The following is a 21,247-nucleotide window of genomic DNA, read 5'->3' as shown; positions in this document are numbered from 1 at the left end:
GTTTGTGGTTGATTTGTTCTTGTTGTGGTTGTGTTGTTACAGATATTGGGAGCCTCCAATTTGGTTGTGGATGTGTGGCCCAAGAACCTTGTAAAGGTTTGGTTTCCACCTCGAGAAAATCTCTTAGTAGACAAGTGAGCTAGGCCTTCGTGGCGCTGGTTAGGCCTTTGTGGAGACCACATCCTCCAAACGTAGATGTAGTTCCCCTCAAAAGGAAGGAACTACGGGAATCATCCATGTGTCTCCGTCTCTCCGTGTGCTCCACTCTCGGTTACCTCTATCCTTGATTGCACTATTATATCTTGTCTAGCTATATCTTGCTTAGTTGTATACCTTGTCATCTAGGGAAATTCACATAGTTGCATATCTAGAGAATTTACATTTGTGTCAAGCCTAAATTGAAAAAGAACTAAAAATTGCGTAGCACCTAATCACTCCCCCGCCCCTCTAGATGTGGCATACGATCCTTTCAACAAGTAGTAATAAAACAAGTACAAACTAAACTAGATAAAATAACTAAGTAAAAACTGTAAAGAGGTTGATTGTTTTTGGTGTTTTGTATGCAAATAAGAAAAGTAAATATTTTTGTACTTTCGGATTAAAATGGTGCGGCAAATAGAAAACAATGTAAAGGCAATAAAAATGTGTTTCTTATGATAAAAAGTGGACCGGGGTTCATGGGTTCACTTGACTAATCTCTCGTAAAGTTGTGGTCGACAAAAAGCAATTCATCAATGAGATATGAAGGTTCAGATAATATTACGTGTAAGATCATAATTAATATGGGCATCACGTCCTGACATAGATATGATGCAACACAACTCTCTTATACTCCACAAGAAAGAAACTTCATCAATCTTGTATTAAGAATTAATAGAGCATAGCAATAAGTACTTTGACATGAAGTTTGAATATCAAATATGCTACCTTGAACAAACAAGATCATCATTGTTGTCACATAATAAACATAGCACATGCATTCACTTTATCCCTAGTGAGGTAGCAAAAGAAAGGCAACCCCATAAAAAGAATAAGGTTCCACCACATAGGTATTACAAATATGACAATAATCATGATATGTAGCTCATATGGCACTAAGTACTATGAAGAACATGAGAGAAATAGATCAAGCTATTGCCATAAACATGTAGTCCAGAGGTGGACTACTCCCTCTTGGTTATGGTGATGATGATGAAGACGTTGGAGAAGGTGGAGATCCCTCCGGCGATTATCTCGGCGGAGTCCCCATCAATCTTCTCTGCAACAGGCTCCGTTTTGGTGTTTCTGTCTTTCTGCGGCGCTTCACTCCCGAGAATTCTTCGAGGCCATATATATAGTGGTTTTTAGGGCAAAATACGGCGGTTCGCGAAATAATCAGGGCTAACGGGTGATCGATCGCTGAAAGAGTATGGGTGGCGTGGCCAGACTTCCAAGCCGCGCCACCTGGTCTCTTTTGGCCCTTGGGCCTCTCTAGGTGAGCTTCCAGGGCCCATGTTGTTCCTCCCGATGAAAAAATAATGCTCCAAAAATCGTAGGTCAATTTAACTCCGTATAGATTTCTGAAAGTGAAAAATACGCGAAACAGGATTTTGCAGGGTTATAAACCAAATAAGGGGATTGTTGGTAAATCCCCATAAATCAATATAAATCATGGTATTATCATCATATATGTTGCAAATATGTGAGAATTCAATATGATAAAGGACAAAGTTCATGTATGCATTTTACATGCATCAATTTGTTCTTTCATGAAATTATTCGTTTACATGATGTGCTAAATACCATTGTTTCTACTCGTGATACTAAATTTCTTAGCCATTTTTGGAGATGTTTATGGACTAAGTTGGAGACTAAATTGTTGTTTAGTACTACATGTTATCTCCAAACTGAAGTAGTTAATAGAACTTTGTCTACTATGCTACGTGCTTTAAAGAAGAACTTAAAATTGTGAGAACCTCATATTGAATTTGCTTACAATCGTTGCCTGCATTCTAGCACTAAGATGTTCCCATTTGAAGTCGTGTATGATTTTATTCCTAATGCACCTATTGATTTGTTGCTATTACCATCTTCGTTGCAAAATAATTTGGTTGTGTAGATTTGTTGCCATTACCATCTTCGGTGCAAAATAATTTGAATGTTACACAACGCGCTAAACTGATATTGAAGTTACATGGGACTACTAAAGACAACATAGAACGCATGAATGCTAAGTATAAAATGGCTAGAGATAGAGGAAGAAAGCATGATGTGCTTGATATTGGTAATCTTGTTTGGTTGCATTTGCGCAAAGAATGTTTTCCTAATTTACGCAAGTCTAAGCTAATGTCATGCGCTACTGATCCTTTTAAGGTCTTACAAAATTAAGTGAATACCAAAATTGTAGTCATTTTATTTCTATCTTTCCATACATAACTAAAAAATGGAAAAGATTCCTCAAGAGTCTCAGGCCCAGAAGCACGTGATAAACGCCACCGAATCCTAAGAGTGCGGAGGAAATTAGGTGAAGTACTCCAGATACAAAGTACAGAAAAGTATCTAGGAACTTTTCCCCCTAGTCCTGCTCCCCAAACTAGAGTAGCTAAGTGTGGAAGTAAAATTAAGCCTTGTTCATAGAAAATAAATGATAATGCAGCTTCACATTTCAACTCTATGGAATAGAAAATTGCACAATTTGGAGAAACAAACTTGAGAGAGAGAGAGTAATAATGTACAAAAAAATCTTGTGCACATCCTACTAAAACGAAAGCAAAATGCACCATAACCAGAAGATTTCTATAAATAGCAAGAAAGATTTCTATAAATAGCAAGAAACCCCATGGCCATACTGTACGGCGGATGCCGGTGTTGAGTGAAAGTAGTGCCAAGTGGGCATGAGTGGAACCCCACAAAACTAACTTGCGTGCGAAACGAAATTGTCAAGCGATGGATTTCCACTTAGATACCAAGACCCCTGGTCATATTTTTCGTGGACTTACATCATTGTGCAATTGCACTTCGATTCCATCTTAGGAGGCTTCATGCTATCAGATGACCTTGTAATTTCAGGAGTAGAATGTAACTCTTGCACCTCGGCTGTTTCTGTGACGCTTTCACGTTCCAATCTTGTCCTTGGTATGTTACGTTTTGCCGTTCTTCTGTGAGGCAGCTTCAACAAACCATCCTCTCGTTGAAAGGATTTACCTATTCCCATGACTGTTGGCCGAGGGGCAACAGAAAGTCCAGATCCCTGCTCCTTCTCCAATGCAATTGTTGCAGCCTTATATGCAATGTCGTGAACAATGGAACTGCAGAACAGAATTGTATCGGTAGCCTCTTCTAAAGTGAAACTTCTCTGAATTTGTTTCCTCGATCGCTCTACAAGTCAGGCACAAATTCTATGTTGCATGAATCATATACGCTGACTAATATATTAAATCTGTCTGGTTAAGGTACGAAATCTGTACTAGACCATAATGGTCAGGCTACTCTTGATGCAACAGACATGCACAATGACTCACAAGTAGAATAAAACAATGTTGCATGAAATATTTTGACTAAAGATGCATGCATGAAGCTAGGGCAGGAGGTACATCAACTAGTTGCCTGTCAAATTTGGATCCTCAACAAAATTCGACACTACAGTCAAGTGATGGATTAAGTTTCAGTTAGCAGTTTTCACCAAACCATACATTTGCCATGGAAATCAAGTTCTGATGAAATATGACAGGGTACACAAATAACAAGGTAGAGGTAGAGTAAAGTGAAGCTTGTGGCAGAGTTACAAGGGGTAGCTGGGGAAAAGTGCATTGGGATTATCGTATTAGGTGAGCAAGTACGAGAGTGCCAAGTATTCGTGATGGGAGGGAGTATTTAATAAAGCAATATTCAAGGCCTTTGTCTGGATTGTTTAATAGGAGCCACATGAACTGATTATTTATGTATATCATGTAGAAGATGCCTTGTTCACAAAATTACGTAAGTATTATAATTCTCCCTGGGTTTCTCAAAGCAGGTGTATTTTCCATGGAAATATTCTTGTGTATACAGTGCTCATGAGTCTCAGGGAAAATTAATCCCAAAGATGGTACATGAGCACTTATGCCGCAATATAACCAGAAAAAGCACGTTAATTGCAAACAACAAGTCAAAATGAAATTAGCGAATAGGAACTCTTTGAGACGGAAAGTGAACATGAAAATTAGAAAATCAGGAATTCATACCATCGTTTGGAAGATCGGCTATTTTAGCCTCTGTTGCAGAAACCTGCACATCCTCCTCAGAAATGGTAGACACAAAATAATCATCCAACCTGTTTGCCTCATCAGAAACCAGAACTACTTCAGACTGCATTTGATGCCTATAACAACAGTTCTCACCCCATGGGTGAGGATGTTCTGGAGTGTCAGCTGCATAGTTTGTGATGGCAACATTTTCTTCACTTATTTTTATGCAGTTTCCATCAGCATCTAGAGACATGCTAGTGCATATATCATCATTATGAGCCATCCTATCTGCACTTTGATTCTGAATTACAACATCTCTGGCTGTTTCGCTGTCATCATTTACAATAGCTTGCGCCACAGACCAGCACTCTATAGCACTTGAGAGAGCATCTTTACAAGACCCATATTCTTCAGCAGAAATCATTATTCTTGAAGCATTATTTTCTGAATTATCGATTGGGTAACAAGCATCATTTAAAGGGCAAAATGAAACTGAAGAATCACTGATTGACATATCTGAAACAGAAGCCATGCTTTGATGACTCACGGTACTGCCTATTTGAGACTTGTCATAGTCACCATGCTTGCTACTTTTAAGGTGCTCAAAGTGTACTTCATATTGCCTCGAAGACCCTACATCAACAGAAGACGTCACTGAGGAGCTATCACATCGATTGATATGCCTAATCAAATTGTCATTATCTCTTGTATAATAGGGTTCTGAACAAAGAATGCTTGTAGCAACCAAGGGCCTCCCTTCCAGAACAGGCCATGTATTGCTGCTTGACTTCTGCAATAGGATTACTGATATCCCTGTGCCCTCAGTATAATTAACCTTATTGCTTGGTGGCCAAGTTGATTTGTGAGAATCAGTGGTCCTGATATCAGACACAACCTCATTACCTTGGCAATACAATTCTGACAAGCCTTGGGGCATTCCATGATTGAGGTCGTCATTTTGGTCCCTGAAATGGTCATACGCCACATATGTTGATATTGCTAGTTGACAGCCACCTATATTAACTCCATTGGATGATGTATCATTGCTATTTCCTACTGAAGAGTCAACAATACTATGTAGCCTTTTATTTTCAGGGAGATCCTTCATGCGCTGCCTCAATAGCACTTCCTCAGTTGTGTCCACCGTTAACTGAGTTGGACACCTTGACGAACAATCACTGGGGGGCTCATTGATTACAGGTCGATGGTCAAGAGATGCCTCACTGCAATCTTCTACACAACCTGGGACTGCAAGACAAGCTTCTGATGGAATGCAAGGTTTATGATGTTCGTGGTGTGTTTCTTCTGTAGTGTGTATCTCAGGGTTTGCAGAGAAAACTCCAAACTTTAATGTGCATTCTTCACAATAATGACATCCATCCACATCCATCACGTTGAATAACTTTCCACACCTGGCGCAGCTGGCCATTTTACCATGTCCAGACTCAGAACTACTTGCAACATCACTTGAACTCTGATTAGCTATTTGACTACTTTCCATATCACAGTCACATGTACTACCTTTTACATAATCTTCTATGCTTGATGATACTTCTGGGCCACTTCGAGTAGGTGATAAACTGCGTTGTTGGCAACAGGACGCTTCATTCAGCTCATCGAATTTATCAAACATAAATATGTCATGAATTCCAGAACTAGCAGTTGCTTCGCATTCACTAGCTAGATTGTGTCGTTCTTTGCCGTCCTCCACAAAAGAACCAAAAGTGGCTCTGCGATCAAAGCTTGCATTACTGCTTGTTGTGATTGAGGAATTGCGTGAAAGCACAGGCCGATGCACATTACTTCCTTTTCCAGCAACAAAAGTAGTTGTAGGAACACTTGATAGTAGTGGTCTGAACATATCTTGAGGAGCTTTGCGGTGATCCTAGAAAATGCATACCACCATTTTCCTCTTAGTAATAACTCAGAAAAAAATTAAACAAGAATGATAGAATTCTAAGTTGCATTAAGAGAACACCAACTGCGTACAGTATCTGTTATGTGGCTGCTAGGGTTTGGGAGGGAGAGAGGGGGCTGCGAGGGCGCGAGAAGGCCGGCCGGGGGCCTTGCCCACGGCCGGTGGCAAGAGGGAAGGGATTTCCTTCTTAATTCTTGCTTGATTAGATTGATACATCTCCTCTCCATATATAGAGAGGTTTACTTGACTCCCAAGCAAGGCTTACTTGACCCCTAAGCAAACCCTAAGACTAACGGGCCCAGGCCCATGACGTACTCTAACACTACACCCCACCTGGACATGCAGCTCGTCCTCGAGCTGCAACCTAACGACGATTCGACCCCACACAAACCTAACGCCTAAAAAACAAGCCTTTTACATCTCGGCCTATTGTATTGACCTGAAATAAGCTAACCCGAATGAGACTCCGACTCTTTATTTTTGACTCCGAACGATAAGGCGAGAATCCTCCCCCGCCGAACTTGTGCGTTTGCAGCCCCCTGGATCCCAAGGACACCATCGGGACCAAGGGAGCCCTCGCGGCGGCCGGCGGCGAAATGCAGTGGTGCTACGCGGTGCGCTCCTGTCGGTGACACCATGTCTTCTCCCCGCTAGCTGACTGTCGATGTCGCAGACTTGGAGGTTGCTGCCCGCGGGAAAAACAGCATGTCCGCCGCCCGTGGGGGAAACCGCACGCCCAAGATCCCCGACGCAGCGGACGAGATCGAGGTCCGTTGCGCAACGAAGCGCAACTTGGAGGAGCTGCAGCTGCAGATCACGCATCTCCCGCACACGCCGACGCACTAGGAGGCCGCGCGCAGCAGCCTGCAGCCTCACCGCCGCTGACATGTGGCGGATAGCGATCCAAGCCGGAAGCGGTGACGGTGACGGTGACGGAGGGAAACAGACCTGGTGGAAGGGCATCCCGGGCAGTGTCGATGTAGAGCCCGGGGCCAAGGTCGCTCCCACACCGCCGAAAGGCAGGGACGGCGTCGGTGGCGGCAGCAGCCGCTGCTGCGGTGTTGGTGGCGACAGCAGCTGCCCACCGAACGGCAGGGACAGCGTCGGTGAGGACAGCAGCTGCAGCGGCGGCGTTGGTGGCGGCGGCAGCTGTTGTTGTTGCTGCAGCAGCGTCCCGGTGGGGAAGAAGGCGGCCGGCTGCTGGAGAAGAGGGACCCCCGGCGCCGAGGTAGGGCCCGGCCCGGAGATGGTGGGCAGCGGCCACCAGGTGGGGTGTAGTGTTAGAGTATGTCATGGGCCTGGGCCCATTAGTCTTAGGGTTTGCTTAGGGGTCAAGTAAGCCTTGCTTGGGAGTCAAGTAAACCTCTCTATATATGGAGAGGAGATGTATCGATCTAATCAAGCAAGAATTAAGAAGGAAATCCCTTCCCTCTTGCCACCGGCCGTGGGCAAGGCCCCCGGCCGGCCCTCTCGCGCATCCCTCTAGCAGCACCATAACAGTATCATTTATGGTACAACGTGTATGGTAACACAAGGAACAAAGTAACCAGTGAATGAAATTGTTACTATCGAAATACCCATGCACTACTACGTGATAATTGTCAAGCTTCATGCACTAGCCAACACAACCAAATGCACGAACTGATGGAAAGAGCTAGGCAATCCACTTATGCACTTCAACACCCCCTTTCACGTGCGACACGGAAGAACACAAAGGGTGGAATAGTAATTTTACGATAAATTGCGCAATCCAGGGGCTCTTACCATTTCAAGCCTCATACACTAGCCAACGCAACCAAAAGTCCGAACTGATGGAAAGGGCTACACAATCCACTTATACACTTCAACAATAATAACAAAATTGTGTATGGAGACATTGTTTAACTTGGTTTCTAATTTGTGGGTGTCTGTGTCTAGGGGAATGTGCTTATGTGATATTTGGCCACGTTACGGAAAAACTTGTTTTTCTCCCTATTACTCTCTTTATGCCAATCAGTAAGAAATAAATGCCTCAATGGATCTTTACATGCTTACGGTCAATACAACGAGCACCAATCCTACAACCCTTGTAGTATATTGTCATCGTTTTTTTAGCAAATAAAACTAAAAATTGAAAATGATAAAAGTGAAAATTGAAAATCCGTGCAGCATTCAGGCCTTCAGACACCAACAAGCATTACCACAGCCGCCATTTTTGTGCGCATACAAGAGGAGGAACTGGAACTGCAGCGTCCTTGAGCTCGTGCTTACCACAAGTCTGCATACCATGCACCAGCTCCTCAACCAGCAAACGGTCTCTGTTTCCGTTGCGGCAATAAGTACAGTAGAGATCATCAATGCAAGCGCCAAGGGCAACTTCTCACCATCGAAGTAGGGGATTTTGGAGAATTTCTGTCTGACGATGTTGTGCATGCACTGGAGTTACTGGATGAGCCTGAGCATGTCGACTGCTGTCATCTCTCAGCTCACGCGCAGGCTGGAACTGAAGCACTAGAAACACTTTGTCTGCATTTGCTTATTGGTAATCAAGTCATGTTGCTGTTTGTTGACTCTGGAAGCACACACGTACTATTGTGAATTCTGGATATGCACGTCGCATTGGAGCAAAACAGAGCAGCATTGCACCCGTGTCAGTTTGTGTCGCTGACAGCCAATGTTCACAGATGGTGTTAAATCTCAAGTGGTGGGTGCAAGGCGCAGAATTCCATACTGATATGAGTGTATTGGAACTAAGGAGCCTACAATGGCATACTTTTTTTTAAAACAAGGGGGTCAGAGACCCCGGTGGAGCTTTTATAGACATGGTACAAATTACAGAAAGGTCCCTTTTCATCACTTGCCCTAAAGAACCTAAGATTTGAAGATGAGGCCTTCCACTTTACAAGAAGCACCCTAGAAGAAAAGTAGAAAAAGCAATCAAGGACAGGGGCGCCTCTGCCACCCAACGCAGGCGAACTCGAGGCGTTTCCGCAAAGCTCCGAGAGTGCCCGATAGCTCTCCTCCAGCGACAAGATCCAACCGCTGGCTACCACTGGAAGGCTAGGGACGAACCACTTGACCTTCCAACAGCGTCGAGCTCTAGCGATTGACCAGCAAGGCCTCCGCCATGGAGGTTGAAGAAGATGGGCCACCTTTTTGGCCGAAGATCACGGCAACAAGCACGGTCGCCGCGTGTTGCGCTCGAAGAAAAACAGTTCCAGGACGCCGCTCTGTAGATCCGCCAACAACAGCTTCACCTGGAAGCTCCTCTTCGTCTCCACCACCACGGTGGCTTGAAATAGGAGGATCCAAATCATCACCGCCAAGATCTAGAGAGCCTCTGAAGAGCTTTTATTGAAGGGGTTGTAGAAGCTCTATCGCCGCTCGCCTCCGGCTCCGACCACCGGAGCACCACGAGCAGCAGCAGCGCCACCACAAGCTGAGCTGCAGGGAGCAGCTCGAACTCCGCCGCCGCCACACCCCCGAGGGCATTACGCCTAACTCCACACGGGTAAAGCAGGAAACTAGACTAGATCTAACCCTAAACCTATCCCTATCTACTCCAGTGCGTCTCCTCAACCAACTCCAGCCGGCTATTCCGGCAGAGAAGGCCTCGGATTGGCCCGGTCGGTGATGAGAAGCTCCCAAGCTACTGTAGCTAGGAGAGAGAGGAAGGGGGAGAATGAAGCAGGTATCCCACAATGGCATACTTGGGATGGACTGGTTGCAACATCACAACCCAAAGATTGATAGGGTTCAAAAACACCTACATTTTCCTTCTCTGAATGTTCAGCTCAAAGGTGTTCCAAATACTGAAATCAAACAACTTCAGCAAGTGCAGTTTGATCAATTTAAAAAATGGTACAGGGGCAATTACATTTGGGCAATTGCTCTCCTTGACACTTCCTAAACTTCTCAGGCCAGTGAGGTGGTACCAGCCTGACCTGCAACAGCAGACATTCAAGATCTCCGAAATAATTTTGGCGATGTGTTTACTGAACCCAACACTCTGCCTCCCGATCATCAGTATGACCAGACCATGCTGTACCCCTTGAGCCTTCATCGACACCAGTCAACTCCCGCCCCTACCGCTACTCTCCTCTACAGAAGGACAAGATAGAACGACACGTTGCTGAAATACTCAAATCTGGAGTAATCTCACCGAGCATGAGCCCTATGCCTCCCAGTGTTGCTCGTGAAGAAAAAGGATGGGAATTGGCAGTTTTGTGTGGAATATCGCAGATTGAACAAGATGACAATCAAGAACAAATTTCCTTTAACAATCGTCGATGAATTGCTTGGCGAGCTTGCTGGAGCAGCCATGTTTTCCGAGCTCGACCTCCATGCTGGCTATCATCAAATACGTATGAAGCCTGAGGATGAAGAGAAAACGGCGTTTCAAACACACCATGGCCATTCCCATTTTCAAGTCATGCCTTTGGGCCTCACAAATGCGCTAGCGACATTTCAATGTCTCATGAATTCCGTCTTCACTGAGCATACATGTAAGTTTGCCATCGTATTTCTTGACGATGATGGAAGATACCATCATATGCTATGAAGAGCGAGCTCAAGCGCAAAGAAGGGACCTTAATGTCCAAGTACAAGAACTCCATGAGAGGATTGATATACAAGGCCAAGACTTGAAGGCCACGCTAGAAACTCAAGGCCAACAAAGCATGGCAAGCATGCAAAGACAAGAAGACTGGATGTCACGCCTTGAACAAGCTATTGCACACATCGCCAACAACCAAAGCCACCGTTGAAGATCTTCACGTTCTCATAGCTCAAGGCATAGAGCTCCTTCACCGTCTCATCATGCCTCCAATGAAGACCCACGTCACCATAATGTGGATGCTCAAGTGCTTCAACGACAAGCTCAAGAAATGGAGCAAGAACACCTTAGACTTGAACACAAACGTCTCCAACAAGAACGAGAACACCTTCGACTTGAACAAGAGAGGCTCCAACAAGAACATCTTGAGGCACAGTTCCAACAAGAACAAGAACGTCTCCGCCACGACCAAGACCTCATTCGTGCACGAGAACAAGAACGTCTTCGCCGTGAACAAGAAGCACTTGAAGAACAAGAGCGAGAACGTCAAGCACAAGTGGCCAATGCTCGAAGGCAACGCCAACATGAAGAACAACAAGATGTGAATCAAGAACGTCAAATCATCAATGTTGAAGCTCCTCAAGATGATGGTGCAAGAAGGAATAACCTTGACAATAGGAGACACAATCCTTTCAATCATCGAGCTCGTCACGCACTGGATGGTCATCAAAGTGAAGCAAACCATCACAATGATGAAGATGACACTAATGGAAGAAACCGTGATCGTGATGCCAACCCTCATGGCCATCACCAAAGCACCAAGTGAAGCTAGTGTGATGCCACCTCCTCGCCGAAACAATGAAGCGCAACCGCATGGAAGTCGCCCTCCTCAACCACCAAACAGAAACAACAATAGAGATGCTCAAGCGCCACCTCCAAACAACCGCCGCAATGAGGAAACAAGGAAATGCACATGACAATGATGAGTGCGAAGGTCAACGAACGAGAAGAGCAAACAATGGCAAGGTTCTTAAATGGATTGAGCATACCCGTCAAGAGGATAGTGGAATTCTTGCCATACACAAATATGGTTGAGTTGCTACATCAAGTTACAAGGGTCGAGCGCCAAGTAAGAGAAGACCTCGCAAGTGCTAAATCCAAGTCCTTCGCCGCAAGAAATGCAATCAATGAAGTCACTAGCACCATGAACACAATTGATAGCTCTTCAAAGGATCCCACAAAGCACACTAAAAGCGCCATGAAAACCACAAACTTCAAGCTGGCTCCATCAACCATGGCATCGAAGGCTTCAACGGGATCTAATAACATCACTTGCTTCAAGTGTGGTGCCCAAGGACATAAATCTTTTGAGTGCACAAACACTAGAGTCATGATAACTCAAGATGACGAAGATGTGGAGTACCTAACTGAAGTTGAATATGAAACTTTGGTGCAAGCCGCAACAACCCTGGAATATGATAAATTGGAAGATCAAGAGCAAGTCCTATGTGTGGATGATACAAGTCCCTCGCTTGTGGTGACCAAAGTCTTGACCACTCAAGCACATCCAAATGAAGATCATCAATGCAACATCTTCCAAACAAGAGCCGGAATCAATGGCAAATCTATCAAAGTCATCATTGATGGAGGTAGTTGTCACAACCTTGCAAGCACCGAACTATGTTCCAAGCTCAACCTCCAACTCCGGAAGCATCCACATCCTTACAACATCCAATGGCTAAGTGACAATGGCAATGTGAAGATCCAAAACACCGTGATTGTATCCTTCAAAATTGGAACATATGAAGACACGATAGAATGTGATGTGGTTCCCATGACGGCGTGTCACTTGCTACTTGGTCGTCCTTGGCAATACGATAAGAAAGCAAACCATGCCCTAAACCCTAAACCCTAAACTCCTAGCCAAATGATTGCGGACAATGCAAAGACTTTAGCGAGGGCACAAGAAGCCACTAACACTAGTGAGATGAGAGGTGAGAGAGTACAACAACAAAGCCTTTATTCACAAACAAGTTGGGGTAGGCTAGAGGTGAAACCCATAAGATCTCGTAACCAACTCATGGTCCTGGCACATGGATAGCAAGCTTCCACGCGGCTCTTTCCATGGCTAGTTCTTTGGTGATACTCCAGTCCTTCAGATCTCTCTTTACGGACTCCTCCCATGTCAAGTGTGGTCTACCCTGTCCTCTCTTGACATTATCAACACGCTTTAGCCATCCACTATGCATTGGAGCTTCTGGAGGCCTGCGCTGAATATGCCCAAACCATCTTAGACGATGTTGGACAAGCTTCTCTGCAATCGGTGCTACCCCAACTCTATCTCGTATATCATCATTCCGGACTCGGTCCTTCCTCGTGTGGCCACACATCCATCTCAACATGCGCATCTCCGCCACACCTAACTGTTGAACATGTCGCCTTTTAGTCGGCCAACACTCAGCACCGTACAACATTGCGGGTCGAACCGCCGTCCTATAAAACTTGCCTTTTAGCTTTTGTGGCACTCTCTTATCACAAAGAATGCCAGAAGCTTGGTGCCACTTCATCCATCCGGCTTTGATCCGGTGGTTCACATCTTCATCAATATCTCCATCCTTGTGCAGGATTGACCCCAAGTATCGAAAGGTGTCCTTCTGAGGCACCAACTACCCATCCAGGCTAACCTCCTCCTCCTCATGCCTAGTAGTACTAAAACCGCACATCATGTACTGAGTTTTAGTTCTACTAATTCTAAAACCTTTCGATTCCAGGGTTTGTCTCCAAAGTTCTAACTTCCTATTGACCCCCGTTCGACTATCATCGATTAGGACCACATCATCCGCAAAGAGCATACACCATGGGATATCTCCTTGTATATCCCTTGTGACCTCATCCATCACCAAATCAAATAGATAAGGGCTCAAAGCTAACCCCTGGTGTAGTCCTATTTTAATCGGGAAGTCATTGGTATCGCCATCTCTTGTTCGAACACTTGTCACAACATTATCGTACATGTCCTTGATGAGGGTAATGTACTTTGGTGGGACTTTGTGTTTCTCCAAGGCCCACCACATGACGTGTCGCGGTATCTTATCGTAGGCCTTCTCCAAGTCAATGAACACCATATGCAGATCCTTCTTTTGCTCCTTGTATCTCTCCATGAGTTGTCGTACCAAGAAGATGGCTTCCATGGTCGACCTCCCAGGCATGAAACCAAACTGATTTTTTGTCACGCTTGTCATTCGTCTTAAACGGTGCTCAATGACTCTCTCTCATAGCTTCACTGTATGGCTCATAAGCTTAATTCCACGGTAGTTAGTACAACTATGAACATCTCCTTTGTTCTTGAAGATTGGTACTAAATGAGAGGTGAGAGAGTGATCCACCTAAATGAGAGTGAGTGCCACAAGCCAAATATGAGCAGAAAAATGAAGAGTGTCCTCTTAGCCACCAAAAGCAAGTTAAGGGGAGTACAAGAGAACCCATCCACCATATTGCGCTATGTGTTCAAACACAACGAACCGCCGTCGGAGGCTAACGACTTAACAACCATTCATTTCTCTTTGATGTCTATTTTGAAGGAGTTGCAAGACGTGTTCCCCAATGAACTTCCTCTCGGATTTCCCCCTCTACGAGACTTGGAGCACCGCATTGACATCATAACAGACACTCATCAATCCCAACTTCATGATCTTCTTGAGAAAGGACATGACAAGAAACTCGCAATGCTCGTCACACACCACTTTTGGACCAAGATGAAGGGACACATCGAACGCCTATGCAAACGACGCAACAAGTGCTTTCAAGCTAAGTCTACTACCTACCCTTCCATGATCCAATTTTTGTTGTGGTAGATAGATTCTCTAGATTAGCTCATTACAAGACATGCTCTCGAACGGATAATGCTTCACACATTGCTACATTACTTTTTAGGGAATTTGTTCGACTTCATGGAATACCAACAAACGTCGCCTCGAACCAAGATATGAAATTCATGAACTACCATTGGACGACTCTAATGACCATGTTCGACATCAACATCGCGGATCTTTCGCCATCAAGACCACCAGGTCCCCCAAGTGGACCCATGACGCGAGCACGTGCCAAAGCACTACACCAAGAGGTGAATACGCTCCTCTCCGTATGTGATCTTAACACCTCTTTGGATGGAATGCTACCTCATGCCAATACAATGTGTGTCATTAGGTATCTTGAACAAGAAGCTCACCATGAAAGCCGAGTCCATGGAAAAGAAGATGAAGAAGAAGTCACCAGAGCATCCATGCCGGAATCTCCGGCCCTACACACCAGAATCTCCGGCCTCACCAAGTTCGTCGCGAGTGCGTCAGGCCAGAACATGCCCGGAGATTGGACCGGAATCTCCGGCCCATCACCCCGAAATCTGCGATCAGCTACCACAGCCTGATGGACCGGAACCTCCAGACCAAGTGAAACGACATATTCGAATCTGCGTTGGGCCCAGCCCATGTAAAACCAGGATTTGTAATCTTTTATGCCTAAACTACCCTTGCTCGTGGCTGGCATATACAAGGGCCTCCACTCCCCACTTGAAACCCTAGAGTTGATTTGAGATTAGACATGAGCTTTGCTCCTCCCTTTGGGAAACCTCCATAGACCTAAATCTATTGAGTGTATCAAGGATCTTCTTGGGAATTGGTCTCTTCCATTCTAGGGATTCAAGTGTTGTTGATCTTTTGCCTCTTGCAATTCTATCAATTTGCCTCTTTCCCTCTTTGGAACTCTACCAATTTCTTGCCAATCTTTTGTGAGGGATTCTACTCCTTGTGGGTCTTTGCCTTGCAATTCGCGTAGGTGTATCGGGCCTATGAAGAACAACCGGTTGTGTGTGTGTGTGCGTTTGTATCTTCGATTTCCACACTTTCCACCCCGTGTTCTTCGCGTTCCTCACCCCTCCACCAAATCCGTGAAGATCGGGCCACACCCCATAGTTTGGCCACATCAAAGATCATTGTTGCATTCCACGACAGCGCTGTCGGCGGTTACTCCGGGATCCATAACACATATCAGCGCATCCACAAGCTATTCTATTGGCCAAGCTTGAAGCAGAGTGTAGAAGATTTTGTCCGCCAATGTTCGATTTTCCAACAAGTGAAGCATGAGAACTCATGGCACGAAATCACTATGGACTTCATCGAAGGCCTTCCTTTATCCGTTGGCGCTGACTCGATTCTAGTTGTTGTCGACCGCCCGACGAAGTATGGGCACTTCATTCCCCTGCGCCACCCCTTTACCGCGTTCAAGTTGCGCAGTTGTTCATGGATACGGTCGTCGGGGTTCATGGTGTGCCACACTCAATTGTTTCCGACTGCGACCGAGTTTTCGCCAGCGCCTTCTAGTGGGAACATTTCAAACTGGTGGGCACCAAACTAGCATATAGCGCAGCTTACCACCCCCCTACCGACGGGCAAAGCGAGCGAGTAAATCAGTGTTTGGAGATGTATTTACGCTGTGCCGTTCATGATTCTCCTAAACAGGGTCGAAACTGGTTACCAATGGCTGAGTTTTGGTACAATTCTTTGGGATGTTCTCCTTTCAAGGCTATGTACAAGTCTGAACCAAATTCCGGTGCCTTGCCTAACCTCCAACTAATCAGGGGATAGTAACTTCCGATGAGCTCCGTGATCAGCAGACACACACTGTCGTGCCCAATTGGCCAAGGCCAAGAATGGCATGAAGCACTATGCAGATAAAAATCGCAGTGAGCGCTCCTTCCAAGTGGGTGATCAGGTTCTTGTAAAACTACAACCTCATGCTCAAGCTTCAATTATCAATCGTCCATTTCCCAAGTTGGCTTTCAAATATTTCAGTCCTTATGCTGTTCTGGCTCGAGATGGTTCACTGGCCTGGATTTGCCCTCTGGCTCGCTGGTGCACCAGGTCTTCCACGTTTCACAACTAAAACCATTCACTCCTGATTACACTCCAGTATACTCTGAACTTCCTGTTGCATATTTGACAGTGGGCGACCCTGTTCCAGTTGAGATAGTTGATCGCCGCCTGGTGAAGAAGAAGGAAAACGCGATGCTGCAAGTTCTGGTGAAATGGTCCACTCTCAAGGAGGAAGAAACAACACGGGAAGATTATGAGATTTTGCGTGCTCGTTTTCCTGAGGCAGCTATTTGGGGTCAGGCTTCGTCTTCTGGAGGTGCAAGTGTCCCGCCCATCTTGACGATGCGTGCGGACACAGAAGGGTCTCTGACTGCTCAAGACCCACCAGAGAGGGGCAAGCAAGTACTGGGGCCACTGTCAGCTGGAGAGTAGGAAACGTAGGCTATGCTCTTGCTTCTGTCATGAGCTGTGCATGTGCGAGGTGGTTAAGTAGAGGAGCGTGTGTGTTTCTGGGTATGCTTGTTAAAAAAGTTGGTCTAATCTTCTCATCCCCAGTTCTCTATTCCCTCACCCCCTTCTCAATTATATCTCAAATTGTATCAAGAACTGAGTACTGGAATTAAAATTGTGCGATCCTAATCCTCTGTGAGATCGGGTATTCACCTGTTCTTTCAGATCCAACAAAAGAAAATAAAAGCAAAAAAACACCAGGACACCAATGTTACCTCGATTTGATTGTTGCCATGATTTCCCCATCATTAACTTGTTAGGTGATTTTCAAGAAGAAATATTGTTATTTTGCACCATTTAATTAGCTTCGGTTTTTCCTCCATCTAATCAAATGACATGTCTATAAGTTCCAAACGGAAAACCAACACGACCATACTTCTTCTGGTCCACACCATGAGTAGAAAAACTCGAAAAAAAGGAATACAGTAATAGGAAATTAAAGCTGACAGTAATTAATACGGATGGGTTCAAAAGGTAAACAACAATGTTCAAGAGAAAGACAGTAATAGAAAAGCATGCATGTGTCTTGTATACGTGGAATTGTTTCATCTGAATTTATCAATTGTATGGCAGGTTTTGTTTTGGAAAGATACGTGGAATTGTTTTATTACAAATTCTAAGGCAGGTCTCGGTTTGGAAAGCAAGATTTTTCTTTGACTTGACTTAGACGTGAGATGGCCCATGTGTCTGGTTTGTGAGGAGGGGAGGAGGTTGAGATGAACCATGGATGAACACTACCAACTAGCATCAATAGTAAAGATAGAACACTTTATTGTACACAAGGGCAGAATTACACCCAGGCAGGCTGCCAGATGCCTAGGACCAATATAGCTAATTATCTCTTCAAAACAGGAAAAAACCAAGTGAATTTTAAACTCAACACAACATGATAACAGCTAGCCCGTGGTTTGGTACATTTCCGGGTTAGCACCTCACTATACATAATCATGTACGAGATCTATAGCATCCCTGAGCAGATGAGATCCTTAACGAAATCCAAGTAAATGAAGATACATGAAATTATTGACGTGATCCTGGTGGTAGTGGCTGAGTTGTACTCTCCTTTCCTAATTCCACAGAGAACCTACAAACCATTTCTTCCTTATACACAATGTGTAATTCACCATTTCACTAAACGTGGAAAAACACCCAGTGTCAAATAAAGTATATGTGAAGCATTTTTTTCGAAAAAAAAAGTAAGGTATGCAATGTTCTCCCAATTTTACAAAATGGATTATCAACTATATATACCAAACGGAAAACAGAATAACGTAAACAAAGAGGAAATATTCCATCATAACAGTAAAACATATAAATGCTTACCATCAACCAAACAGCAGAATCAAAGTTCCGCTTTGGGGCAGAATTAGAGGAGAAACTCTTAGATAGCTTCTTTGCTGATGCTAATGTTTTGGTCTTCATCACTGACAAGCTCTTTTTTACAGCTGGGCTACCATCATAGCCAACTGGCACAGACTGCACGCAATCCAGATCATCATCCACAGAAGATGTTGCAGAGGCTTTGATGTATGAACCGAAACGATCTCGTTCATTACTACCGGATGAACTGGCTATTCTTGATAGAGTAGGCGATATTGATCTCCTGCTTCCTCTTGAACCCATGTCCAATCCACTGAAAGATGAAGGAGATCCACCCCTTGAACGGGATACTGGATGATCTGGTAAAGATGTGCGAAGATTTGGAGGTGCGTCGAAAGAGAAACCCGGATCATTTGACTGCCATACATGAAGTTTCGGCAAAGATGACCTACGATTATCTATAACAGGTGAGCCCCCCCTTGTTCCATTCAATGTTGGGCCACTTGAAGTAATCACTCTCCTTGAAGCAGGACAAGGCGACCTTCTTGGAGGTGTTAACGTCTTAGCAGCTGGAGGAGTTGATGATCTTCGTAATGTTATAGATGGTTGGAGAGCAAGTGGTGGACTACTGCGAGAAGATGAATTCGATGATCTTGTCCTTGTAAGAGCTGCATTGCAACTTGACCGTGGTGATGGACTAAGCCTATTTGGACTCGCACTGCTTCTTCTAGACCTTTGAGTATTTTCCTTCTGTGTATATATCAGAAAAAAATTATTGCCAATTTTAGATGGTTTGGATTCGAGGAACTTATGGTGAGATCAAAACACTTACTGTTGATGACCTCGAAATAGATAGCGGCTTAGTCTGGGACCTGCCCCTAGGAGCCAGATCAATGCAGTGGTTTTCTTCATCATCCAATGAACGAAAAAGTGGAGTCTCTGGAGGAGTCAACAACCTGTTAAATAAGAATTCAGATGTACAAATGAAGTTAGTAGATGAAAACTGAACTCACTGCATAAAGACATCATGAAGACGGCTATAATAAATCTTAATAAATGTTATATTCACTAGAAACAAAAAGGCAGCAAGTGCAATGAAGAAAAACAAAACAAAACTAGATGTGTTTTTTAAGTGTGCTTACCAGTCATAATCATTCTTGTCACCATCCACATTAAGCAAATCACGGCTCTCTACTCGTCCAGCAATTTTGAAACCAAGATTGAAATTTGGAAAATAGTTCAACTTTGCTGAAGCATAGGATCAGACACAATAAAGTAACAGTAAATATGAATCATACAATACATTTCACATACTAGGAAGAAGCAGATTATAAACAAAAAACACTAAAAATACGAAAGGGGTATTTATGAGAATTACATAACGATTCGCCAAGATCATCTGGCTGTTCCAGTAAGAAGTTCTCCCTCTCGCTTTTCCTCAGATCATTGAACAACAAGAGCCCATCATCCTTTGATTTAGCAGGCAGTGCACTCCCAAAACTTCGTCTCCTCTTGTGGGCAATCTCTTTTGCAGGAGATCTTCTCAGTGAAGGTGAGATTGGCATTTGTATATCCTTGTAGTCTCTCCGAGGAACTGTCCCTATGCTCCACGAAGTTAACCCATTTAGAAAATTTACCTGCAAAACAATAAATTGTCACAGAGGACTAGCCACACGGAAAATGCTCAGGAGTACAAACAGGATATCAACTTCTAAGCATTCTTGGAAGCTATGAAGGATTAGTGACACAGAAAGACTGAAGAGCTACAAATGACACATATATAAAGGAACTTCTGGATCTCAACATGCAATGCTGAAAAAAAACAAGCCACACCGCCAAACGAAGCTATATACCCAAATTACATCTGCGATGCTAATATATAGTTATTAATTTCCTTGCAGCAATCAAACAGAATGAACCAACCAAAAGGGTCCCAAAAAGCAACGCAAACTTGAAGCTGCCCATCATTCTTGCACTTCAATGCCCAAACTGCCCAATCCATCACATTTGTAGATGGAAAGATCCACCCATCTGGGAGATAAGACCCAATCATGTGACAGGTTCCTCAATATAATTTGGACAGAAAGGCAAGTTACCAGCAGCATGGCAAAAGCTTGTATTAAACTCTTCTATCCCGCAGTTGAGGACACTATTTACTGCGCATACTGGATCAGTCGATTAAGATAATTTACCAATCCTAGGAAGCTTCGTAAATATAAACAATCCGGAAGTAAGCCCTTGAAGAAAAGGCATGCCCCACAAGCAGTTGCCTCACAATAGAACCTTGTGAACAATAAAAATGGATAAAACCTGTAAACTCGACTTATTTTAGTTCCGAAGCACCCAGTCTTACTCTATTTACTGCATTGTAAGTTCTTCGAGCCATGAATCATACTCAATGTTTTAGGTTTCCCAACCATAAACCCCCGAGAGTTACTTCGAAAAAAGAAAAGAAAAAACCGAGAGTTGAGCTTGAACCACAAAAGCAAACTCAGAAAAGGAAGCTGGGAGCAAAAACAGTGGCAACGAACTGTCGAAGCCAATTGAGCAAGAGGGGGTAGGCAGAAAATGCGAATTACACTTCCTCCTTACTGCATTCCACCCCCCGATGGGCGGGCAAGCCGAATCTCGCGCCCAGCCGGTCCAACACCCGCCCGACCGCCGCTGACTCGGAGCAGAAATGCGCGAGCCGTCGCCACGGGCATCACGCCCCGGCGCCGAGGGGGGCAGATCCGGCCGAATCCGAACTGCTCGGCTCGGGACGCGTGCGCGGCGGGCGGTCTTCTAGGGTTCCGTCGCCGCTTCTGCCCCGGCGGCGACTTCGCTCTCGGCGCAGTGCTCGGCTCGCCGCGACCGCTTTGCTGCGGCGAGAAGCAAAGGGAGCAGGCCG

General features: G+C 44.7%; 1 protein-coding gene across 1 annotated transcript; it reads right to left on the bottom strand.

Moving 5' to 3' along the window:
- Nucleotides 1-2,762: 2,762 nt before the first annotated feature.
- On the bottom strand, nt 2,763-21,045 carry LOC124681916. The gene is made up of 7 exons (XM_047216690.1): nt 20,950-21,045; nt 19,736-19,994; nt 19,500-19,605; nt 19,190-19,313; nt 18,361-19,107; nt 4,203-6,090; nt 2,763-3,357 (listed from the first exon to the last, which is right to left on the bottom strand). Exons 2-7 carry the CDS (start codon nt 19,920-19,922, stop codon nt 2,975-2,977), a joined length of 3,435 nt encoding a protein of 1,144 aa, XP_047072646.1. The 5' UTR covers nt 19,923-19,994; nt 20,950-21,045; the 3' UTR covers nt 2,763-2,974.
- Between the last annotated feature and the right edge of the window lie 202 nt (nt 21,046-21,247).

The sequence above is a fragment of the Lolium rigidum genome, unplaced genomic scaffold (genome assembly GCF_022539505.1).
Source record: "Lolium rigidum isolate FL_2022 unplaced genomic scaffold, APGP_CSIRO_Lrig_0.1 contig_59689_1, whole genome shotgun sequence".
NCBI lineage: Eukaryota > Viridiplantae > Streptophyta > Magnoliopsida > Poales > Poaceae > Lolium > Lolium rigidum.
The sequence above is the reverse complement of the archived record's forward strand: the minus strand, read 5'-3'. Positions and strand labels throughout refer to the sequence as shown.

Excerpts from the sequence above, each read along its gene's own strand:
- LOC124681916 (XM_047216690.1), bottom strand. The coding sequence starts at position 19,922 with ATGCCAATCTCACCTTCACTGAGAAGATCTCCTGCAAAAGAGATTGCC. Across the intron at positions 19,606-19,735 it reads TGATCTTGGCGAATCGTTAT|CAAAGTTGAACTATTTTCCA; the intron begins GTAATTCTCATA and ends CCTATGCTTCAG. Across the intron at positions 19,314-19,499 it reads GACAAGAATGATTATGACTG|GTTGTTGACTCCTCCAGAGA; the intron begins GTAAGCACACTT and ends CTTATTTAACAG.